The 24,304-nt window shown below is 48.2% G+C and overlaps 1 protein-coding gene and 1 long non-coding RNA gene across 6 annotated transcripts in view; both read left to right on the top strand.

Moving 5' to 3' along the window:
- The window catches only part of LOC147632877 (uncharacterized), a 127,320-nt gene that overhangs the window by 95,080 nt on the left and 7,936 nt on the right, over nt 1–24,304 (top strand). For 4 of the 5 annotated variants that reach the window (XM_086807784.1, XM_086807783.1, XM_086807785.1 and 1 more), the window contains one exon: nt 15,200–15,286. The exons of the other annotated variant lie outside the window; for it this stretch is intronic. In XM_086807784.1, coding sequence (XP_086663910.1) covers nt 15,200–15,286 — 87 coding nt within the window. The remainder of the gene's footprint in view (nt 1–15,199; nt 15,287–24,304) is intronic. 5 annotated transcript variants of the gene reach the window in all.
- LOC147632878 (uncharacterized) lies at nt 19,037–21,037 on the top strand. The gene is made up of 2 exons (XR_015267244.1): nt 19,037–19,544; nt 19,730–21,037. It is a non-coding gene; the product is annotated as an uncharacterized LOC147632878 (long non-coding RNA).

Here is a 24,304-nt window from a genome sequence, read left to right as displayed (position 1 = left end):
GCTCCGATCCTGACCAAAGTTGGTCTGAGTGTCGTAGATCAAGTCTGGGAGAAAAGGTTGTAATCTTTTGCTGATGGCCTTAGCCAAGATCTTATAGTCCGTCCCTAGAAGAGTGATGGGTCTCCACTACTTTATCTCCAGTCTGTCACCACCCTCCTTGGGAATCAAGAGGATCAAGTCCTTTGAGAGCCTCTCTGGCATAACACCCGTGATCATAATCTCATTGAATGCAGCTTGAAGGCCACCTTCCATGAGGTCCCAATGGCGAAGAAAAAAGGAGACTCGAAGCCCGTCCGCCCCTTGGCATTTTCCCCTGGGAAGTGCCGTCATTGCCTCCGCCAACTCCTTTGCAGTAAAAGTGTCAATAAGAATGACCTAAGAGAGGGGAGATCACCTCCTTTGTATGCCGCTAGACCCAAGCTCTATGTCCAAGTTCTCGCGCGTGTCCACCACCTGTGGAAAAACTGTGGCACCAGTGAGGAGGGATCGAAAAAAGCCTGTGGTGATGGCTCTCACTTGGGGGGGCAGGGGGGCGGGGGGGCGTTGGGCGGTTCTGAAACAATACTTCCATTGTGGCCACGCAACTTGTGAATACCGTCTCTCCTCTCCTGTGGGGGCCGGCTATCTCAAAGAAATCCCCTTTGACTGTATCGCTTACTTGAGTCCATAAAGAGGCCTTGGCATGATACTTGTACTCCACCCTCCTCTTCACTATGGATCTAATCTCTGTGCAAGCGGCAACAAGTTGACTCTCGATCCACTGGCTATCCGGGGACCTCTCCTGAAGCCAGTGTAGAGAGGAAGACTCCTTCGTAAACTCCTCTCTTGCTCTCGGAAACCCTTTAACTGGCTCTGGGTTGCCTCTTGCAACAAGAAACTATTGATCTCCCCTAAGCCCTTGCCACTGTGCACGTAGTAGAGCCTGAAAGAAAATCCAAACCCGCCCATATCTGCTCTATCCTACTGCAAATCTCTGGGTCTTGAATGAGGCTATCCGGGATCCTCGAGCTCATCTGTGTGTCATGCCTCCAGGGGTCCTCTAAGGACAGAATAACTGTTGGAAATAAGTGCTCACTAGGAGTACTTTTAGTCTTGCTCATCTCAGTGTATGCCACGTGGCACCTCTATAATTGTCCCATAAGTCACTCTACTCTATCTTGTACTTCTCACCTATATATTGTGGGTGTCACATCAATGAAAGTATCAATCTTGTGTCTTGTCTACACACATCTCAAGGTAACTCTTTGTCTTTCATTTTTGTTCTTGTTTCATTTCTAGTCTGCTCTAGCTTTCATATTTTATACATGGTATCAGAGCATTGGTTTTAGGGTTTCCCTGTTTTTTTCCTATGAGCTTTCGCCATTCTCTCCAAGCTGTCCCACTCAATTCAGCGCAGCCCATGTGTTGCCCGCCAAGCCGCCGCCTAGCTGCATCTGTTGCCCTGCGTAGACCTGCACATGCTATCCAGCGTTGAGCTACACTTGTTGTGTAGCGTTGACTTGCATTTGTTGTCCAACGTCGCCTCTTATTGCTGCACGTGCTGCCCTCGCCAGATTCACAGCATTGGGACATAACTCGACCTGCTGCTGTAGCAACCCGTCAGCCTGAACTTGCTGTCCGCCCTGTTCAGGCTCATACAGCCCACTGTACTGTTGGTGCTTTGGCTGCCTTCTTCATCAACTCAAGGGTGCGCATCATCTAGAAGCAGCTGCAGATCGACTTTCCTCCTGTTAACGAGCTATTTGCTGCATTCAGTTCTGCCATTGTTTCCTCTTGAAGAGTCTACAAGGTACTGTGCATTGTATCCTTCAGTTTGCTGGTCAGTCCTTTTCTTATCCTCATATCTGCAAACTGCGAGTTCCTCATGCTTCGATGGGCTGTCACATGCTATGGCCTTGACAAGTGGTGAGAGAGCCGGCTTCTAAAAACAATTTGGATCTCTTCTTTCATTCATTTCTGCAATCTTGTAAGGGAATAGACACTGCCCTTGCATTTTAGCAAGAGGTAAGACCTTCCCACATGGCCTCTTCTACTCATTCTCTCATGTCTATCGACAAATTCAATGGGTCCAACTTTCATACTTGGCAAATCAAAATCAAGTGCCATCTTATGAAAGAAAGTCTTTGGGATGTTGTTCACCATGCTGCTCCCGAAGATTCCGACATTGAGCAAGTTATCACTTATGCTCCCACTGCCAAGAATGACAAAGCCTATGCTATCATCTTGCTCGGTCTTGGAGATGATTACATTCATCACATCTCCGACATACAGTCTGCTTCTCGAGCATGGATCACTTTGGATACCCTTTTTGGACCCCGCTCTAAAAACTCGAAGATTGCACTTATGATCTCATTCTTTGATCTATATATGCAGGAGGGAGCTACTATAGCCTCTCATGTCAATTATTTTCGCAGTCTTATGGTTCAGCTTGCATCAGTGAAGTCTCCCATCTCCGAAAATATTACTATTCCTGTGCTTCTCAAAAGCTTACCTGACACCTATGCTACTCTTGTCACTACCTTCAAGTATCACAATAATCCTACTCTTGAAGGTATCATCAATGCTCTCCAAGAAGAGGAAAGAACAAAACAACAAAAGGTAACTGACACTGCATTTTTAGCAAAGAAAGGAGGTTCTAAGGTAAGAAAGCCTTGCACCCATTGTGGAAAAACTAATCATATGGAGAAGGACTGCTTCAAGGCCCATCCATGCACCATTTGTGGCCGTGATAATCACTGGGAGAAGGACTGCTATTCTAAAACCTCTACATCAGCCCCTGCATCTACCTCAGCCCATGTTGTTGCAGCATCTACATCAGCAGATCTTGCTGTTCATTCCTCACATGATGAGGAGTGGGCTTTCTGATTACTTCACCTTTCTTGTCTACCACTTTGACCACCGATGATGTAGGTCAAGGGGTTCTAGTGTCTTACTCATTATGCTTTTTGACCTCTCTCTTGTCCCTACCCAAGAGGCACAGATTGCCCTTGAGGAGGGGATGTCTTCAAGGTCCATCTGTTTGTCTACAGTTAGTCTTCTGTCTATCTAGTCTTGTCTGTCTGTCTATTTGTTGTCTGTCTATCTGTCTATCAATCTGACTGTGTCTTGTTTTAGATCCATCTTGTCCCTATCCTTGTGGACCCATATGAGGATATCACTTGAGGAGGGGTGTCTCAGGATCTTTGTCTGTCATGTCTTCTGTCTTGTCTCTCAGTCTATAGGTCTTTATGTCTGTCTTCTAGTCTTGTCTTTCTGTCTTCCTCCTAGTGTCCACTTAAGGAGGGTGTTGGAAATAAGTGCTCACTAGGAGTACTTTTAGTCTTGGTCATCTCAGTGTATGCCACGTGGCACCTCTATAATTGTCCCATAAGTCACTCTACTCTATCTTGTACTTCTCACCTATATATTGTGGGTGTCACATCAATGAAAGTATCAATCTTGTGTCTTGTCTACACTCATCTCAAGGTAACTCTTTGTCTTTCATTTTTGTTCTTGTTTCATTTCTAGTCTGCTCTAGCTTTCATATTTTCTACAATAACCGGGGCGTGGCCTGAAAATATAGTGCTCTCCAAAGTACCAATCATACCCCCTTGGCTGCAAGCCCACTCATCCACGTAACATCTGTCGAGTCTGGAGAGGTTGGGGTCGGTGCTCCTATCCGATCTCCAAAAGCGAAGGCTCCTAGGGCTATGCCCAAACTCTGGAAGATGCCATGGATCTTGTCCCGTGTGACTGCAAGAACCATCTCCTCCCAGGCTCAGTACTCTGATCCTGAAACTGTGGCCGTGCCACCCCCTAGTTTGTCCTCTGCTGCCTCCATCATGTTGAAGTCTCCACCCAAGCACCAAAAGTTAGCCTGCAAGCCCAGCGGGGCGTGCCGTGACACACTCAACCATGTGTCCAAGAGAAAAAGATATAGAGAGAGAGGGGGGAGAGAGAAGGGAATAGGGATCTTGCACAGTACACCACATTGAGCGGGGAACATGCCCCGCCCCCTTTTAGGAATTTATTCAGGAACAATCCATGGGCACGTTGGCCAGGATCAATACAATCAATGAATACCAAACAAACAGATATGCCGATGTAGGATATCCAAGTCGATCTCGATGTCGAGACACGAGATCTTTGATGCCGTGCATACCACAGGGATGACCTACAAGTATTTCTTACCGGGCTAGTACCAATGCAAATCCAATGAATCCAAGTCCAAATCTAATCCAAAACCTAGTCCAAATCCATGTCCAAGTTATATGTCTAAGTTCCATGCCCAAGCTCTATGTCCAAGTTCTCCATGTCTATGCTCCATGTCCAAGCTCTATGTTCCATATCCAGGTTCAAGTCCAAATCCAAGCTCCATGTCTAAGCTTTGTCTTCCATGTTCATGTCCAAGTTCTACATGTCTATGCCCAAGTTCAAGCTTCCATGTCCAAGCCTCATGTTCCATGTCCAAGATCTATGCCCAATTTCCATGTGCAAGCTCTAAATCCACTCGCTCATCCCATGAATAATCTCCACAACTCCCATAGCCTTGTCAATGATGAAAACCCTAGAAAAGCTCTTTCTGGCAAGAAAACTGATATAAAACTTGTTTGAATGGTTTTCGGGCGATAAAAACCTCCAAAAAGCAGTTTTTGGAATTTTTAGGGTTTTTGAAAATTTTTGTCCGTACGATCCGTAGAGTTGTATGTATCCGTACAGTCGCACGAAAAGATGGAGACGTGACACTGGAGTTGCTTGAGGCGCTCTGAAATCAGCGGGTAGCGATGAAAAACTCCATGATTTGGTTTATAGATGAAGAAGATAATCTCCACGCTTGAACGAAGATGGCAACGTGATGAAGAGGTTCTTCTTCAACTTGATGCTCAAGAGAGGCTCATGCTTCTTTTATACTTGGGGAAGCCTTGTTTTTTGCCAAAAAGTGATGCTTTTGCTTTTCTTTTGCCTTTTTGATAAATATTATTAATAATAGCCAAAGTTCTTGATTTGTGCTTTTACAACTTCAGGGCCTTGCTTTTTGGCCCTAGAGCCATGTTTTGAGAAAGTGGTTTTTAGCTTTTTGGTCCGGCTTAGTCTCCTCTTTTTAATGGTGTCCTTGGCTCATGGTCAATCATGTTTGACTTTTTGCTTTTTCTTGCTTTTTGATTAAGAATGGTGATTTTTCTTAATCAATCTTTATGGACCTTGTCCCCATGTCTTCTTCCACCTGTCTGGTGTTCGGGCATGGATTTCATTATGTGAAATAGAGCCAGGAGGGCCAAATAGTTACATTCTCTCCCTCTTACATCGCAGTTGTCCTCAATTGCGGACTGCAAGTGTTCCAAGCACATCCATATGTTCCATGTATATCGGTGTGTTCCAAGAACATGAAGTACTTCCGTATGTTTGAAGGTACTAGCCCCATCTGGTGAGCTTATGCATCTGGTCTTTCTCCATATCTGTGGTGTCATCTGCTCATCTGGCAATATGTCAATGCCTTTTCTTTGACCGATGTCCTTGTTTTTGATGGTACATCTTCATGGCCTATCACATGTGTTAGATAAAATAAATGCATACTTACCTCCTGCAAAAACAATACACAAGCTAGTCAACAAACAAGTATGCATCATTCGCGTCTATTGGGTATTCTAGGTACTGGCCAGGTAGTCTGGAGCCCAGTGGACTATCACATGCCATAAATCCAAGCATTGTCCATACATCAAAAACAGCACACAAAGTCAAAGAAATTCAAACATACATCAATATGCAATGCACCAATAATGATCCTTTTGTTCATGGATTATCCTGTCTGGTTTCATCGAAACCGTGTTGAGCCGTTGCTTGCTTTTTCTCCATATTTTCAAGTTTAAACATGTGAAGTCATGTTTCGAGTGCTAGTGGCATGAACATGGGCAAGTTGTTCTCGCTGGTAGCTCTCTCTCAGCTTCCTCTTCGAATTCTCTATCTTTGCTTGGTATGATGATAACGATGATAATGGTGGTGTTGATGATGAGGATGAGTATGGCCTGATGCTACATACGCTGTTGCCTGGCTCGCTGAAGCTCCCGCCTCCCCCTGCTCTGCGCACCTTCGTTCCCCCCCCTCCTTGCGCCTTGTTTCTTCCTTCCGCCCCCCGCTTGCTCCCCTCTGCTCGCCGCTGCGCCCCCCCTCTCCTTCCTCGTTGCTGCGCCGCCCCCCCCTCCCTCCTCGCTGCTGCGCCCCCCCTCTCTTCGCCAATTCGCCACCCTCCCCTCTTCGCCATTTCGCCACCCCCTCCCCGCTGCCGCTTGTTCGCCACCCCCCCCCGCTGCCGCCTGTTCCCCCCCGCTGCCGCCTGCTCGCCACCCCCCCCGCTGCCGCCTGTTGGCCCCCCCGCCTCTTCGCCTCCTCTCGCCCACCTTCATTCAGCTGCGCCCCACCCCCCTCCTGCTCGCGTTGTCGCCGCCCCCCCCCCCCATCTGGGCCTCTCCTCCCATTTTTTTTCGCCGCCCCCCCCCCTCCCTCCTCTGTCGTGCTGCTTTTCACCCCTTGGGGGTTTTTTTGTTTTTTTCCTCTTCGTCATCCGTTCTTCCGCCTCTTGGTGTGCAGCCCGCTTCTTGCAGGTTTTCCGCTTTCGCCTCGCCTTCACTTGAGCTTCAGACTCTGATGGAGACTCCTCCCGCCTCGCCTCAGAGGGACTCTTCCGCAGCCCCCTCGCCCGCCCCCGAGGTCATCCCCATCAGGCTTTCTCTTTCGCCGGAAGAGGAAGCGAGCCTCACCGCAGAGGTGGAACGCCTTCAGGCTCACTCCACCATCTGCCGTATAGTCGGCACTCGCCCCAGCAGAGGGGAGATCAGGGATCTACTTCAGGCTCGCCTTCTTGCAGATGTGGGCAAGATCCTTGATGTACAGCTCTTGGGCCGGGGACATTATCAGATCGAGTTCGAGGCCGCCCAGAGCGTTGCCAAGGTCCTTGCCATGAGTCCTCTGGATATCAGGGGTGCTCGGGCTTTCTTCAGGCCTTGGCAGCATGGATTTGACCCAGCTGCGGCGGAGCAGGGAGAGCGCCTCTTCCATATTACAGTTTGTTTCCCTGGTCTCCGCCGGGAGTATCTTCCGCTCCTCTCCAGGCTCGGAGCATTGGTGGGCTCGGTTCTTGAGACGGGCCCCTCAGCAGCTTCAGTGGTGGCCCGAGCAGCTGGGCTACCTTCGGTCAGAGTGTTGGTATCTGATATCTCCTCCCTTCCTAAGGTCATTCAGCTACCTAGGATAGGGGGGGGGTGGATCGATCAGAGAGTGGAGTTCTCGGGGCTCCCGAACCAGTGCTTCATTTGCAGGCAGGTTGTTCATTTGGCCAAGGCCTGCCCTCGCAGGAGACCTCGGCCCTCACCACAGCAGCAGGCCACGGATGGCCCGCCCACAGATTCGGCTCGGCAGGCTGCCTCAGGGACACCTGCTCAGGCCACAGAGACCTCGGAGTGGCAGCCTGGACAGGGGCGCCGTCGAGGGAGACAGCCACAGCAGCACGCCCAGGTACCGCTGCAGCAGCAGCAGCCACAGTCTCAGCCTCACTGGGTTCCCGTGAGGAACAGATTTGCTCCCCTTCAGGAGGAGACCCCTGCAGCGACCGAGGACCAGGAGATGCCAGCTCCCCCTCCTTCACCTCCCCCACACCCATCCCCTCCCACCGCCTCGCTTCCACCATCGCCTCCTCCCGCCCCCGCTCCGGTCTCGGCAGCGGCTCCCTCTCCTCCTCCCTCGCCTCCCCCTCCTCCCCCTCCGCCCGCCTCGCCTTCCCGGGAGGTCCTGGCAGCTCCCTCACCTGCAGTCCGGAGGGCGCTGAGCACTGACCTCGCTCGAGCATCACAGAGGAGACCTATGCCGATTAGGGCCTCACGGATTTCATCTATCCGCAGTCGGCTGAGTCGCCTCGGCATTCGACAGCGTTCGGCGGCGTTTGATTATACCTTCACACGGCTTTTTGGAGCAGAGGGCCCCCATGAGCCAGCACCCATCCGAGTGCATGTAGTGATACCTCCGGCCCGCGGAGAGGAGGCACTAGACTCAGCGGTGGCCTTCTCGTTCCCTCTATGTGGACCTTGTGACCGGGAGTGGACTCTAGAGCTCGCTCTCAGCACGTTGAAGACTCAGGCAGTTGAGTTTTCTCATCACATGAGCGATTTGGAGGTTACAGATGTGCTAGGCCGACTTTGGGAGTTGGCTCATTTTGTCTTGGATCCCGGGGGTGTGGATACATCCGGGATTCGGCATTTGGTCGTGCGCATAGTTGCAGATTTGGCACGCGACCCAGGATATGTGAGTATTCACAAGGTTACTATGTCAGAGCAGGAGGCAGTCGCCATGGGTCACAGCCACTGGCGCCTGATCCGGGATTCTTGCAGTACACCGGGTGGGCAGACTCGCAGCCGTTCGGATGGGGACTACTCTCCATCCAAGCCGCTTGCGAAGGCTCGCCGTACGGCTGAGACAGCATCCACCTCAGTAGGACATCCATGAGGATCATCTCATGGAATGTACAGGGCCTTGGCGGAGCACACTTTATACGCTATCGAGGCTGCTTGAGGCAGGAGCTACAGAGATGCCTGGTTGGTGGCAGCATTGACATTCTGATGATGCAGGAGCACCACTTGGGTGAGAGCAGGATCCGGAGATATGGTTCGGTGATGCCTGGTAGATGGGACACTTTCTGGTCTGCAGGGTTTGGTCCTTTGGGTGGACAGGGAGGAGTATGCATGGTTATTGCAGATGCATGGCGGCAGGCCATTGTGGATCGAGGGATCATTGTGCCTGGTAGAGCACAGTATGTCATTCTGAGGATGCATGATGAGCTATTGGGTGTGCTCAACATCTATGCGCCCAATCATGCTAGTGCCAGAGCAGAGTTCTGGACTCAGGTTACGGATGCATTGCCAGAGGCCGCACATTGGTGTGTTGGGGGAGACTTCAACATGCTTGAGGACCCGGCAGATAGGGTGGGAGGCAGTCATGTTACAGTGCACGGCACGGAGCTTGCAGCTTGGGACCGGTTTTGTATGACACTGAGGATCACTGATGCATGGCAGCATGGGGCTTTCTCCCGGTCTCAGGACAGTCTTAGTTTCTCTCGGTCGGATCGCCGGCAGGGAGGGACTAATCTATCTCGGATTGATCGCTTTTATGTGGGCGATTGGTTGGGGGAGCGAGGGGGCTCCGTCGGCATTCTTGCTGGCACCTCATTTTCAGATCATGCGCCAGTTATACTGACTTTGGAGGAGGGGACACGGGAGCCCAGCTTGCAGTTGAGGATCCCAGAGAGGGTACTTGCAGACCCCAGTCTCGCTGAGGACATTGAGAGGATCTGGCATGATAGTCAGTGCTCTGACCAGGATGCAGCGGGCCAGTGTGCCCAGGGACTCATTGATCTTAGCTCTTTTCTACACGCTGCAGCTTTGACACGACTGGGAGAGATTCGCGAGCGGGAGCAAAGGCTGAGACGCAGCCTTGCTTCGCTACAGCGCCTTCAGGAGCAGCAGCCTGCATGTGAGTGGGTGGCGTCCCAGCTGAGCCAGGCACGCCAGGAGGTTAGAGAGGCAGAGGAGCAGAGACATGAGTTTTACTATCGTCGTCAGGCCTCTCAATGGACGCAGCTTGGTGATAGAGTGACTGGGGAATTTTTTGAGATCACTGGACCCCGTCATGCGCGAGCAGGGGTTCGCCAGCTTGGTAGACCGGATGGATCGATAGCTACTGAGCTCGGGGAGATCAGAGCCATTGCCACTGCCTTTTATCGTGACTTGCTTTCAGCGGAGCCAGCCACTGAGGATCGAGATGTATGCAGACAGACTGTGTGGGCCCATGTGCAGAGGAGGGTCACAGACCATATGCGCACAGTTCTAGGTGCGCCTCTGTCAGAGATTGAGCTTGCCGAGGCCTTGAGGGTCCTGCCGCGACATAGTTGCCCAGGGGAGGACGGAGTGACGCCGGCCTTTTTTATGCGCTATTGGGACCTTTTGGGGCCAGGCCTCCGCAGGGGCTTTCAGCATGTTTTGGACACTGGGGTGATGCCGCAGAGCTTTTCAGAGGGCTTGATCTATCTTATCCCCAAGGGGGAGGGAGTATCGGATGACATTCGGCATTGGAGGCCTATTACGATCCTCAATACTGTATACAAGGTCTTGGCAAAGGCCTTGAGTTTGAGGATCCAGCCCTTCCTGGGGGAGTTGATTCATGCTACTCAGACAGGATTTGTCAAGGAGCGCAGTATCCTTGACAACATCTTTACTTTCTGGGAGGCGACGGCCCGAGCTAGGTTTCTTGGCGAGGACTTGGTCGTGATGCTTCTCGATTTTGAGAAGGCATACGATAGAGTTGATTGGGGATTCTTAGAGGGCACTATGCTACGCCTGGGCTTTGAGCCAGGATGGATCAGAGGGGTGGCAGCTTTGTATTCCACAGCTCGCAGCCAGGTGCTGATTGCAGGAGGTCGGGGGCCGAGTTTTGAGCTGACCAGATCAGTCCGTCAGGGGTGTCCTCTCGCCCCTTTCCTTTTTCTCTTCTTTGCGGAGGCTATGAGTATGTATTTGACGGCAGAGGAGGTTGGTTTGAGAGGACTTCAGCTCCCAGTCCGGGGGGAGGATTTGCTTGATACTGAGTTTGCAGACGACACGGGCTTATTTTTGCATGGCCAAGAGGCCAATCTTATTCGGGCAGAGCAGTCGCTCCAGGTTTTTAGTGCAGCTTCGGGAGCATTGATCAATTGGCGCAAGACAGTGGCCTTTTGGATCAGTAGTGCTCCCACTCCGGCATGGAGTCCGGACCCCGGTTTTAGATGGATTCCTCCCGGCACAGCAGTGCGGTATTTGGGATGCCAGATTGGCCTCGATTTGTCACCTGAGCAGCAGATTGCCCCGCTTCTTCTGAGCATTCGGAAGAAGCTATTGTATTGGAGTACAGCTCGACTATCCTTGGCTGGAAGGGTGGTGGTGGCAAATCAGGTGCTGTTAGCGACTATGTGGTACATTACGTCTTGCTGGATTTTCTCGAGCTCTTGCATCAGCCAGGTACAGAGGCTGATCAGGAACTTTCTGTGGTCTGGGCGGGACGGTCAGCCAGCTCGGGCAAAGGTTGCATGGGCAGTTATTACACTTCCGCTGGCTCAGGGCGGTTTGGGCATTATAGATCCAGTCGATCAGAGTAGAGCCTTATTGGGGAAGCTTATTGTTCGGGGGTTGCTTCCAGGCGCTGAGCCTTGGAAAGAGCTCCTCTTGCAGCGACTGCAGGCCCGGGCGCCTCCTGCAGGGGGTACTTGGGCACCAGAGATTCGCTGGATATTCATAGAGATGAGGAGGACAGGCCTCAGTAGAGGATGGGAGGACAGATTTGCTTTGAGTATCCTGAGAGCTTGGGAGCTGCTGAGACCGGGGCTCTCTCAGCGGCCTCCGTCTTGTGTTGAGGAGCGGGCCAGGCAGCCGCTCATCTGGAGCCCAGCGGTTCGTACAGAGCAGGGTCATATGCTGGGTTCTCGGCCTCGTCTAGCCTGGGGACCTTTAGCGGCAGGCCCAGCTCGTAGTTTTGGAGACTGGCAGGCTTTCTGCAGTCTACCAGAGGAGACCCAGGTGGAGAGGCTGAGTCACTTCAGAGGGGGGTTGATTATGAGGGATGATATTCAGGAGGCACTTACAGAGGAGTGGTTCACACCTCTCGAGCCAGTGGCCCCACGGTGGATGGGTGCCTTCACACAGTTGGAGATCCTGATTGCTGTCAGAGCTAGCACTGAGGATGGCAGATGCCTCTATTATGAGATTCAGGATGAGGGCCGACTCCAGAGAGTGGAGGTGGAGTCGCCTTTGGTTGCAGAGTGCACCTTTCAGAGGATTCGGGTAGTGGCTGCCGCTTCTCGGAAGTGGCATATTGACCCCGACCCTGCTGACGTGCTCCCGGATTGGCGTATATGGGCATATGCAGCGCGCCCCTTGGCCCGGCTACAGTGGGACCCCGGAGAGTACGAGTGGCATGATCCTTATGCATCCCTTGAGGCCACAGAGATCACATTTTTCCAGTACAGTGTTCGGCTGGGACGGCATATTTTGACGGCGAGGAGGACGGTTACTCCAGCGGCAGCGGGGCATTGGCGATTGCAGGGACTATCACAGGAGTTCCTGGAGGATTTCTGGGCTCGGCTCTGGGCTAGTCGACAGGCCCGCAGGATCTCGGCTTTTCAGTGGCTGGTCGCCCACAGGGGCTCAGCAGTTGGCACTTGGCTTGTTTACAGCGGTCTTCCGGCGGCCTGCGTCAGATGCGGCCACCCTATGGAGACACAGAGACATTGCCTTTGGGACTGCCCTCAGGCACAGCAGATTTGGCTGCGGATGCTGCGTATTCTGGCCCCCCTCTCTCCAGAGGGTATGTTTACGTGGGGTGCCGCTGCTTGGTCGACTTCGTCAGGGCCTGCTATGGGCTATGAGATGGAGCAGGGCAGTCAGGCCATCAGATTTATTAGGGGCCAGCCTCGCCTGGTTCCGGCACCGGATTTCTCGTCCGCCAGCTGGACACAGGAGAGGGATTTACGATGGGAGCTCCTCAGCAGCCTCACCATCTGGTTCACCTGGAGGGCCCGGTGCTTTACGGCCTTTGAGGGGAGATTAGAGCCACCAGCAGAGACTGTTCGGGGGATTTGGCAGGAGTTGATCCACACCCTGCGAGGACAGTACGACCGCATCCGGGGAGACTCGGATGAGGCGATCTTACGGCGCCAGGCCTTTCACACCACTTGGCGCTGCGGCCCGTTCTACACCCTACACACGGGATCCCCCCGTTGGCACTACAGGCCACCTGTTTGGCTCTCCCCCCCCCCCCTATTGTATGATTTAGCCGCTCAGTTCTTTAGACTGATGCTTGTATTTTGCAGCACCTAGGGAGAGTCTCCCGGGCTGCCATGATGTATTCACTGCTCTTCTCTCTCTTAGGAGCAGGAGAGATCTTTTGTAGCCCTACGGGCGTTTTTTACATAACTAATGAAAGGATCTTTTCTCGGAAAAAAAAAAAAAAAAAAAAACCGTGTTGAGCCATCTGGCCACTAGGACCGCTCGGACTATCCTCAAGGCCATCTGGTCACTAGGACCGCCCGAGAGTTCATCAATAGTCATCTGGGCCATCTGTTGGCATTGACTGCTCGACTATGAAATTTAATACAGTCATTTGGGCCATATGGTCGCAATGAGTGCCCGATTGTGAAATCCAATACAATCATCTGGGCCATCTGGTCACAATGACCGCCCGACTGTGAAATCCAATACAGCCATCTCGGCCATCTGGTCGCAATGACCATCCGACTGCGAAGTCCAATATATCTGCCATTGCTCCTTGGGCTATAGGGCATCGTTGCCACCCAAACTAGAGCGTGTCTAAATAACCATTATAAGCAGAATAATGATCAATTCCAGTCCAATATATATACAGTGAAGAGCGCTAGAGGCACAATCCCTCCCTCTTGAATCTGTCTTTATCACAAGACATCCATATCTGTACTTCAAATACATTGGACCAACCACTTCCTCAATGCTCATAAGCTCGAAGTATATCTGGATAGTCCTAGCAGTACTCCTCTGGCATCCATATCACGTCCAACAGCGAATAACTCTTGAATTCCAAGTGGAACTTTCTGACCACTGTCTTTCCTCCTTTTCTCACAGAATGAAACACAATGTGTTCTGGCTCTTCCACCCCTGGTGGATTCTTCAAAACAAGTTCATGTGGGGATAACCTGCACATGGTTTCAATAAACTGTCATGGAAAACATTATATATCTTCCAATGATCTGAAAGGTCCAAGTGATGATATACATGGTTGATCTTCTTGGTATCCTGAAAGGGCCATATACCATCATTCCCTGACTTTGGCAATCTAAAGATAAAATCCATAGCAATATTCTCCCATAGATCATTCAGTGGGTGCAATAATCTTGGTGGTGTTTGTCGATCAAACTTGACCTTATGACAGAACAAACATTTTGGAGCAGAGATTATCTTGGTCTATGTGCCTACACATGACAACATGGCAGATTTATTCACAAAGGCTCTTCCTCGTGAAAAGTTCGAAGCTTTTCGTAAAGCTTTGGGCTTACTGCGTTTTCAGGATTGATCGGCCATACGTTGTACATGTTCACATCATCACTCCAGGGGTGATTTTTAGCATTATATGATAGTGATGTGTGTGAACACACTTAGGACCACTGGGGTACTTTTTTCCTCACTACTATGAGGTTTTTTAACCCGTGCATATGTACACCCTCTTATCTACTCATTTTGGGGTGTGTACTTATCTTTTGTATCTGGCACACATTTGTTCATTCTAGTCTAGTGAGTTTGTGTGCTCTCAAGCTTCTCTATCTTGTGTGTGTGCATTGTTGCAACCCTAACCCTAATTCCAATTTCCAACACTCTTGGACAAACTCTTAAGGCGTCTTCGTACGCGATTCCCAAGAGCTCATTTTGGAAAGACATTCTGGCTTTTTGCTTGGATTCCACAACGATATACCAACTTTGGGATATTCTTTGTGTGGACTAATTTTTAGGCATTGTGGACAATATGGGAAAAAAGAAATCAGATGCATTTTGGACGTATTCCTCTGGATCAATACACCTACTTCTGACGCTTGTTGAGATAGTCTCTACACGACTGCTGAAACTTGCATCAAATAGACGATCAGCAATACATGGCCTTCTTTGACTGCTTCTAGGCAGTCAATGCCATGGGCCCTATATAGGGACCTCAGTTGTATCATGATGTTTTGTTTGTGGGTTTTCACCTTGCAACGAGGTTTCCAACTGGTAAAATAAGAATTATGAAGAAAAAGTGTGTGCGTGTGTGTGTGTGTGTGTAGATGTACACGAGTGTGTGTGTGCGTGTGCGCGTTGTTTTCACAAAAAAAAGTGCGTGCGTGCATGTGTGCTCACACGCGTGTGTGTGTATGCCACATCTTGATATCTTCACAAGTGATGTTATTTATGTAGATTGTGCTTTTATTTGATATTTTGGTGATATGTGGTTTTGTGTGTGTGTGTGCACATATTGGGATCTTTAGACAAGTGATGTTATTTATGTAGATTATGCTTTAATTTGATATTTTGGTGATTCAATGCATGGAGCCTCATGCAGGCAATACCATAGTACTAATACAAGTACGATGTCTACAATATCTTTCCCTTATTTCTTATGTGTTAATTTTTTTGATGCTTCTTGCTAGACACAACATGCTGCTGATGGCAAGGAAAGGTCGCTGCAGTTGAAGGCTTTGCAGTGCCAGCTAGAGTATTATTTGCCAGCATTTGAAGTGAGTGAGATATGTAGCAATGTATTGTATCCGTTTTAAATGGTCTTTTTTTTGCGAGAAGAGTGGTGGTCATGAACTAGATATTCGTAACTTTATACACTGTTCCAAGTGTTTTTCCTCGGCCTTTTTTTTTGGTTTTTGTTTTTTTTCAAAACTGTATAGGCCGAAATACATTTGCCAAAGTCACTTTGGAATGTTCTTATACTCCAGTGTAAGGTCTATTTGTTGAGGTGCACGAGAATAATAGAGAGGTAGAAGCAATGGAAGACTAGAGAAGATTCATAATCACACTCGAATACCTATGTATGAATGTCTGTTGTATGTGTGCGTGGGGGGTGTGTATGGGAGCATATATTGATACCAAGTTCTACACCCACTATTGGGCACTGATGACGTTAGCGGGGGTGTCGTAGTATCTAGTCCATACTATGCATGATGGAGTTGATGGTTTATTGTCTTGTGGATAACTACCATGAGGTTATAAATTGCACTTTCTTATAAGGTGAATTTGGGCATGTTCCTGGATTCATCTAGGTATATATATATATAAACTGTAACACTTTTGAGAGTACAAGCTCTCTGTGCAACCACATGACGTGTTGTAGTGGATGCCCCTTGAATTTAAGAAGGTACTGAAGGTCCTTCTCTTGAGATCCTTGTTCAAACTCACGAGGAAGGAATCGAAGCTTCTAGTAGACCTACCTCCATCATCTACCAGCTTAGGCTCGTTCCCATCTGGCAGAAAAAGTAACTTTTGCACATGGTTTACCACAGGATTGCTCAAGTGAAACACGAGATGCAGCTTCCAATGGCTCGGTAATTAGACTGAGAGAATTTGTTACTCCACTTTTCTACCGTACAGAGTGGTAAGATCGTTTCTGTATTGTCCATACAACTAGTTCCATACATTCTCCACAGAATCTACCCGAACTTAAAAAGAAAAAACTTGCTGACTCATCCTATATATTGTCTGTTATTGAAAGCATGGTTCTTGCTCTCTGCACCAGGCATTTGCTCTCTCTATCTCCTTTTGGCACCAGACACCTAGGAAGAGTGACTAGAGAGAGGGCACTATAAAGCCCTCAGGCTAACAGGCCCTGTGCAATTAAGCATATACTAGATGAATCTTGATTTCAAGAGGTAGTGGTTATTTGTAAGCCACATTACTGGTCTTCTTTGTGATTGGTAAGGACCACAACATCGAGAAGATAAACTTGTAATGCTTTCCACTCCTCATCATCTTAGAGTCCTTTGGGACTTTAAGATACACCCAGATGTCCTCCCATAAAATTCTCAGGGTGCCTCATTGGTTAGTGTAATACTCAGCGCGACCCCTTGCACTCTTTGTGCTTTTCCTTGCAACTTTCAGCATATCTTGCAAAAAATCTACGGTTTGCAACTTGATCCTCGTAACCCTACGACAATGGGGGGACTTCGGTTGATAACGATACATAAGCATAAATGGGCTAAAACGAATAGTCGCATGCTTACTACTGTTATAACTTGTAATACTTGCCACTCCTTAGCATCTAAGAGTCCTTTGGGACTATAAGATACACCCACATGTCCTCCTGTAAAATTCTCGGGGTGCGTCATTGGTTAGTGTAATGCTCAGCGCGATCCCTTGCACTCTTTCTGCTTTTCGTTGCAACTTTCAGCATATCTCGCATATCTTGCAAAAATCTACTGTGGTTTGCAACTTGATCCTCGTAGCCCTACGACAATGGGGGTGACTTCGGTTGATAACGCTACATAAGCATAAATGGGCTAAAACCAATAGTCACTTGCTTATGACTATTCTAAATGAACTCAATCTGTGGAAGATACTTTTCCAAATTCCCACTCAGACTGTACTTTAAGGTCTCCATACACCACACCCAAGGATTATGTGACCTAGAACCGAAACCCCAACGAGGTTATATAGACCCGACATCGTCATATGCATCGCATGACCGTGATGGATTGTGACTAGGGACTCATCACCCAACCGTAGGTTGAGTGCCTTGAACTGCCCCCGAGCCTGAGGTCTAATTGCCGCAAGCCTTCTTGGTACAAATGGCCCCAACCTAGCGTCCCATATCACTAGGCTGAACCACCACCTTGCAGCTCCATGGCTGCGAGATTCTACACGCTTCCTTCTTGTCCTGGATCGCCCTCATCTCAAAGCGGTTTGTCAACTGTCGAACATGCAACGCACAGGACGCCTCCCCTATTGTGTGCTCCAACAGTGGTAGCCTTAGGCCATTGCGTGACTACTTGATCTCTTATGTCTAATAAGTGATCCCAAGGGCACTTATATAGTAATAACCTGGTATTATTGGCGCTTTCTTTAAAAAAAAAAAGCTTTCATACTTTATTGATAAGCTTTTAGCCATTATTAGCCCTAGGCTATTAATTTTAAGCTCTTAGTCAATCTAGAACTCTTCTTGCTAGCCTCTAGGTCCCCACGCCCTGACTAAGCCTTAAATGCTAATCTTAGGTTAGCACATGCCCCTAGCCCTAATCCTATGCTTGTTGAGATGTCACATACTTTTCTCCTTGTTCAATTCAGGTCCTCGTGAATGCATAAGAAGACAAGCCTATGTAAGGAAATCCCTAGATCTGGATATCCATCCATAGCATCTAGTCGAGTGTACTGCCTCTTACTTAGTCGAGTGTAAGACTCCTCTTCTAGATCATGCTACAAAGATCCAATTGCTTTCGACTTAACACCAAAAAAAACCTCTCTCTAAACTTGATCAACTCCAAGTTTGGCTTTAGCTTTTCTCCATCATGTGCTTTCTCTCTAGAGCACTGCCCTGTATGGACAGCTTTTCAAGATCCTGCTGCCGCCTCCAGCTAGTAGTGCACAGGTCTCAGCCCCACTGTTCAGCTCACTTCCCGCTGCCTTGAGCTTGCTGCCAGCTACCCTGTGCATCAACACATGCAGCCATCTAGTGGTTTGTGCTGCTTTTTATGCGCTGCAACATAACTGCCAACCTGAAAAGCCTTCCTGGTTGTGCCCATAACAGGCTGCTCCTGGCTTTTCCCATAACAGGTGGCCCCTGGCTTGTCTAGTGGCCTTGCATAGGCAGGCTATTCTGCCCGAAACAGCCTATGTGTGCTGCCCACAGCTGGTGGCTGTGCACCCCTTGCCCAGGTGGAATCTGCCAGGTCTGCATATGCTGCCCAACGTGTACATGTTGCAGCACTGGCTGCCCGTGCTTGGCTGTGTCACCAATCTGGGCATGTTCCAGTGTGAAACGACTCTGAGATTCCAGGGTGTCCAAAAGAGTACAAGTATTGAGAATGGGGGATTTCCATCCTGTATGGATATGCATAAATCATGGATGCATGTGAATGCATTAGTGGATTTTGCTAGAGAATGACGTGTTTTCGTGTCCTGTTTGCATGGATGTGCGAAGGGATTGGTAGTGCCGGGGACGCCTAGCATTGCATACTTCTTATCCCCAATGCAGTGCCGTTGTTTGTTGACAAATTTATGCCATTTTTCAAGGATTAAAGCATGTGAAATGAGGCCAAAGTTGGTATACTTTTAGGTGACCAAGTTAAAATCTTTTGTGTTTACATTCATTCAAATGAAGGTGGACATTATTAACAATATTCGGCAGTGGGCTAATAAATTAACATTAAGGAGTCGTGGAGAAGTTGCCAGCCGTCATCTAAAAAGAAGAATTTTTTTTTGTTTTTGTTTTTGTAATGCTAGATTTTTTTATTTGTACCAAGCAGCGTCTTTACGGATGAGAGTGAGAGCTGGAAGTAAGACAGTGCGGTAGAGCAATTGGTGAACAATTGGTGAAGTGCGGTAGAGCAATTGGTGAAGCGACAAGTCGACAGGGCCTTCTCTCGCCATGATGAAACGGAAGCTTGTTGTACGGCGTTTTTCCCTAGCGACTACTCTGGTGTGCGTTTCCTTGCTCTTTTCAAGGGCCCGCCGACTGTAGGACTGCTCCATCCTTTGTACCTGCTCTACGGCTGTTTTCAGTACCTGTTGTAGCATTCTCTACCTGCTTTACGGCCCTATCCTGGTTGTTGTACCATTCTGTATCTGCTGTACAACGTTGTAGTCGTTGTACACCCGACAACTCAAGGTGGAGGCGTCACATGACAAGGCCAAGCCGTGACTGCAACACAAGGAAGGAGAGAGAGCATCACACGGTGACTGTGAGCAAGCACAGGCAAGGAAACAGCCAGCATAACAAAGTGGACGGTGGTGAGAAAGAGAGAGAGTCATACGTACCTGTGAACCTGCCTCCTGGTAACGACTCTTCTGTGCGATCCATTCTCTCTTTGCAAGGGCCCAGCTGTACGGTGGATCCCAGCCGCCTTCTAGATGAATCTGTACCTTCTGTACGGCTGTGTTTCAGCACTTGTTGTACCATTCTGTACCTGTTGTACGACTGGTTCCATTACTTGTCAAGAGCTCGTGTAATATTGGTGCAGATTTTGAGGATTTGGGGGACTTGTTGCTGAAAAGAAGGACAGCAGGCAAAAGCTTATGGTTGGTTCCATTACAACGAGAAAGACTGGCATGTGGTCTTGTGAGTTCCTCTCAGGTGTGATATATTGCTGATTTTCTTTTCCTTTTGTCATGGACTTGGGAGAATATTTACTTCTCTTCCGTAACTGACGGTTTGGGAACAGGGAAAGTGTTTGTTATCGTTTTCATGCATGTATTGGAAATCTGGTGCAAGAGCACCCTAGTAGTTGTACCAAAGAAATACTCCTTGGAATGAAGTTTGTCCTAAGGGAGGGGTGGCTCGTTCTGGCTCCAGTGATGTGTTGAGAGAGGTTAGCTTTTCTTCAGTGTAAAATTTCTCATTCAATTGCAAGTGTATTCAATCTAGGATTGGTACTACTAGGGTGCCCGTGCCGTTACAGTGGTATCATAACCTAGGTTCTCAATATCAGGTGGCCATTGCTTTCTTGCTAGAAGAGGGCTACTAGTTATCATGGAATTCCTTAGGGGTATTCATTGAACAACCTAAATTCAAATAGGATTCACTTATCAAGTTTTAGGCCTCCTCCAAGAGAGGTGGCCATTGCTTTCTTGCTAGAAGAGGGCTACTAGTTATCATGGAATTCCTCAGGGGTATTCATTGAAGAGCCTAAATTCAAACAGGATTCACTTATTAAGTTTCAAGCCCCCTCCAACTACCAGGTGCACATTGTAGTGAATCAGTCAGTATGTGCTCCAAAGAAAAAAGAAAAGAACCTTCATGAGTGGAGGCGACTTTGAGGAAGTGATTTGAGTAGAATCACAGAACGGTTAGTTCTCCAAATCCATACTGTGCTAATTTATGATCAAATATTCCTTTTTCTATTTTTGGTGGACACACTTGCTTTGAGGAATAATGTGAAGAGCGGCGAGGAATCACACGTGATCCTCAGAGTGACCTTCAGAATTGCATCTTTCTCATTATTCCAAAATATCTTATATACATGGCCTCATATTTACAATACACGGCCGGCCGTGGATATATTGGGGAGCCCAAAACTTGGAAGCAATACAGTCCCATAAATAAGCTAAGTAGGAGGAGATGTCACATGTATCCGGCACTTGGATGCCATGGACATACTACACCAAACAAGTGTCAGACACCAGGCATTTTCTGTGAGGCTTCGGCTCAAATATTTCAATACAATTCAAGAAATATAGAACTTGCACAAATAGAGAGAATAGAGTCTTAGATTATATATGTCTTTCATACAATAGAGAACAAGAGGAGGACTCTTGTGTAAAGCTCAAACCACCCGACCACCCCCGAGCTATCTCACTCGTACTCTCACTCATAAAAAACTCGCACTTGCACTCACACTCACACTCACACAGACATACACTCTCACTCGCACTCTCAATCTTCTTCTTCTTCGGTTTTCTGTGTATTCCTCTTCTTTTCGCGGAAAGCCAAAATTAGTCATTGCTTGAGTTTTCTTGAACCGTATGCCATATTTTTGGCGATGTAGCCCTTCATTTTTTAAAAAAGAAAAGCGTGTTCGGGGAGCCTTCTTCACACGCGATCATCGTTCCCATGAGATACGTAAAAAAAAAAACAATGGGAAAACAATCCTTTCTCATGGTACGCCATTCGTGCCTCGGTGATCCGAATGAGGATGCTCAATAGCTCATCTCGAACATTTCATCCTCCTCTTTGGCTTTGTATTTGTTCATACGAGGCTAAATCTTTGTCGTTGACCTCTGTTTAGGACCTGCAATGTCTCGACACGAAAACGTAGGCATATTTTTAGCACAAAATCACTCAAAGACCACTTTGGAGTCACCAAACGGATGTGAAATAATGAGAATCACAAAATTTTCACTTGAGCAAAGTTGTTTTATGTATAAAATGAAAAAACTCTCTCATACAAAACTTTTTTTAATTCCATCTCTAACCTAATCAAAACTCACCCACGAAAATGGTAACTACCTGAACATGACTAAAACCAAAACAATTCTTGCAACACAATTTTGTTAAAACACGTTAGATGTCCTAACAAAGCATTCTACACATTTCTTACAACATGAATTTTGAAAAAAAATATTTATACGAAATAATGAAGCGTCACATTTTCTTTGCCAGCCCTTACCCTCTTGTATCATGTAATGTTGTCGTAGCGTCCTGCGTGCCTGGTGATTGTCAAGAGTTAGAGTCTTGGTGGGTACAAACCCATTTTATATGGTACACTACTCACACCACACATTGGGCATAGTGCATGGAAAGGTTTGTGGGTAGCCTTTTGGCCACCCAAAAAGGGGGCCAGGGTGCCCAAGGCTAAAGGGGAATCGGCCACGTGTGGCGCGGACCCAGCTAATAACCTTTCGAAGTCTTCTCTACTCCATGACCAGCCTAATGAATGAGCCCATACCAAAATGCAGGTGTTCACAGCCCACAGGAGAAAAACGCAAGTACCCACACCTGTTTTACCGAGGCTACATGAGGTTGGCCTGCATCAGCCCTTCCTCCTCTTTGGTTAGATGCAAGTCCTATGGTCAGTACAAATCAGGGTTTACAGCCCTAAGGTCAGTCCTTACATTTCTCATACATCAATACAAGAAAATACAGGGTGGGGGCCCTTGTGAGGGCTATTGGGACCCAATCCTGTGTCATTCTCTCTCTTGCGAAATTCAGTTGTGATCTCTGCATGTTTAACAAGTAAAAGATTTCTCTAAGCTTCTGTATATAACAGACCCATTGTTTCCCCAACCCAATATAACAGTGTGTACAGCTGCATCAATGAACTCTTTTCTCCTTGACAAACAAAGAGGTCCTCAAGGTCTTTAAAGATGGAGTATAAGAGGGTCCAAAGTTTGCGATCACTTTCACCATTTCTTGGAAATAGGAGGATCTAGCGACATTAAAAGAATTGTGTTTATCACAGTAGAACACTCAACATCTTTCCTCGTAGGATCACATGTTGCATGATGATTGAGAGGCAGATGGAACAGCTGAAGAACCAAAAGACTTTAGCCGTTAACGCACTTCGATTTTTTAACTATCTGGCGGTTGAGTGTGGGCAACCCGTTTCCCACAAGTGCCCATAGGCTGTTCATTGGCAGTCAACATGTAAAGTGAACCGGCAGTTGTGTAATTGCAATGGTCACTATCCTAAACCTACATGGAGTGACTTGCAATAAGATCGGTTTCTAACCAATGCTTCACTATGGCCAATGTCATGGCCCTGTGAAAATGGAGCAGGACAAGTGTGGGCATGGTGGTTGCAGGGTCAGAATATTTTATGATTCACATGGGGGGTGCCCGGACAGTGTTTAAAGATGTGTGGACAACCCTAGGTGTGAAGGGGGAACATTAAAACATTAACTTTTAATGTTTATTAAAGTTGCCCCTAGGCCTTAGTGGCCCTAGGGAACTTATTAAGTTGGGGCCCTAGGGATTAAATTGGGAAGGAGGTTTTCTCTCTCTTCTCTCTCTCTCTTCCCTTTTTGGGAATCGTGTAGTAAAAGGGGAGCTTTCCCTCATGCGCATGATGAACAAGCGTGGAAAAGCAAGGAGGAGGAGGCGACTGCTGTAGAACAGTTTTGGCTGCTGTTTTTCTGAGTGGAACCAGCCGTACAGCACTGTACAGCCAGGGCCAGACACTCTCTCTTTCTCTCTTTCTCTTCTGCTGCTGTCGGCGCACAGGACAGCTACTGGTTGGGCTGCGCAGAAGACCTGTGCAGGCTGCACAGTTTGTTTTTCAGCAAGTACACCTGGTACGGCTGCCGTACAGTGTACGGGCAGCAAGGTACAGAAGGTACAGTTGCTGCAGAAGTGTTTACAGGTGCTGGACAGACCTGTGCATGCTGATTCAGGCAGGTACAGAAGTGGACAGCAGGCTGTTTTTGCAAGTACAACGCCTGGCACGCATCCCGAGGCGGTACAATCAAGTACAGTGCTGATTTTCAGATCTGTACTTTACAAGGACAGCATAGGAGTGAGCATCAGGAGGAAGATACAGGCAAGTGCAAGCACACGTGTGAAGCAGGATTGTGGATTCAAGTGCCTGCAGGCACAGATTGGTGCTGTTGCTTCCTCCAGTGTTGTTTCACGAGCTGAACTTGGTAAGCCTTGACTCTGTTCATCTATCTCTCTTTCTATTGCTTGATGTCTGCTACAGGTATGTGTTATCTGGCTCCTTGTGAGAGGAGGAGTATGGCAGATTGACAAGAGATTAAGACAGGGATTGAACAGCATATGTATGTTGAGCTGAGAAGATGTATCATGCTTATGAGTTATGCCAGATGTATGCCCATGGCTGGCCTGCTTTGTGAACTTGGCTGATCAGAGGGAGGCACAGTGTGTTGCTTGAAGACACAGATCTGTGTGCATAGATCCTCTGTGCTGAGAAGGATTTGTGGGCAGTCAGATTGGACTACAGGTGTAAACTCTTGGCTGGTTTTTGTGTTGTACTCAGCCATACATATTATTTTAATGGAATAAAGAAATACCGCAAGGGGCGCCAAGCTTTGGGGCCAACAGGTGTCGTTGTGTATTCAGATTTGGGCACTCTAGCTCCAAT

This window comes from Cibotium barometz, chromosome 13 (assembly GCF_041138505.1).
Source record: "Cibotium barometz isolate CiBa-2024 chromosome 13, ASM4113850v1, whole genome shotgun sequence".
NCBI lineage: Eukaryota > Viridiplantae > Streptophyta > Polypodiopsida > Cyatheales > Cibotiaceae > Cibotium > Cibotium barometz.
Note: the sequence above shows the minus strand (reverse complement) of the source record. Positions and strands in the feature narration are given on the sequence as shown.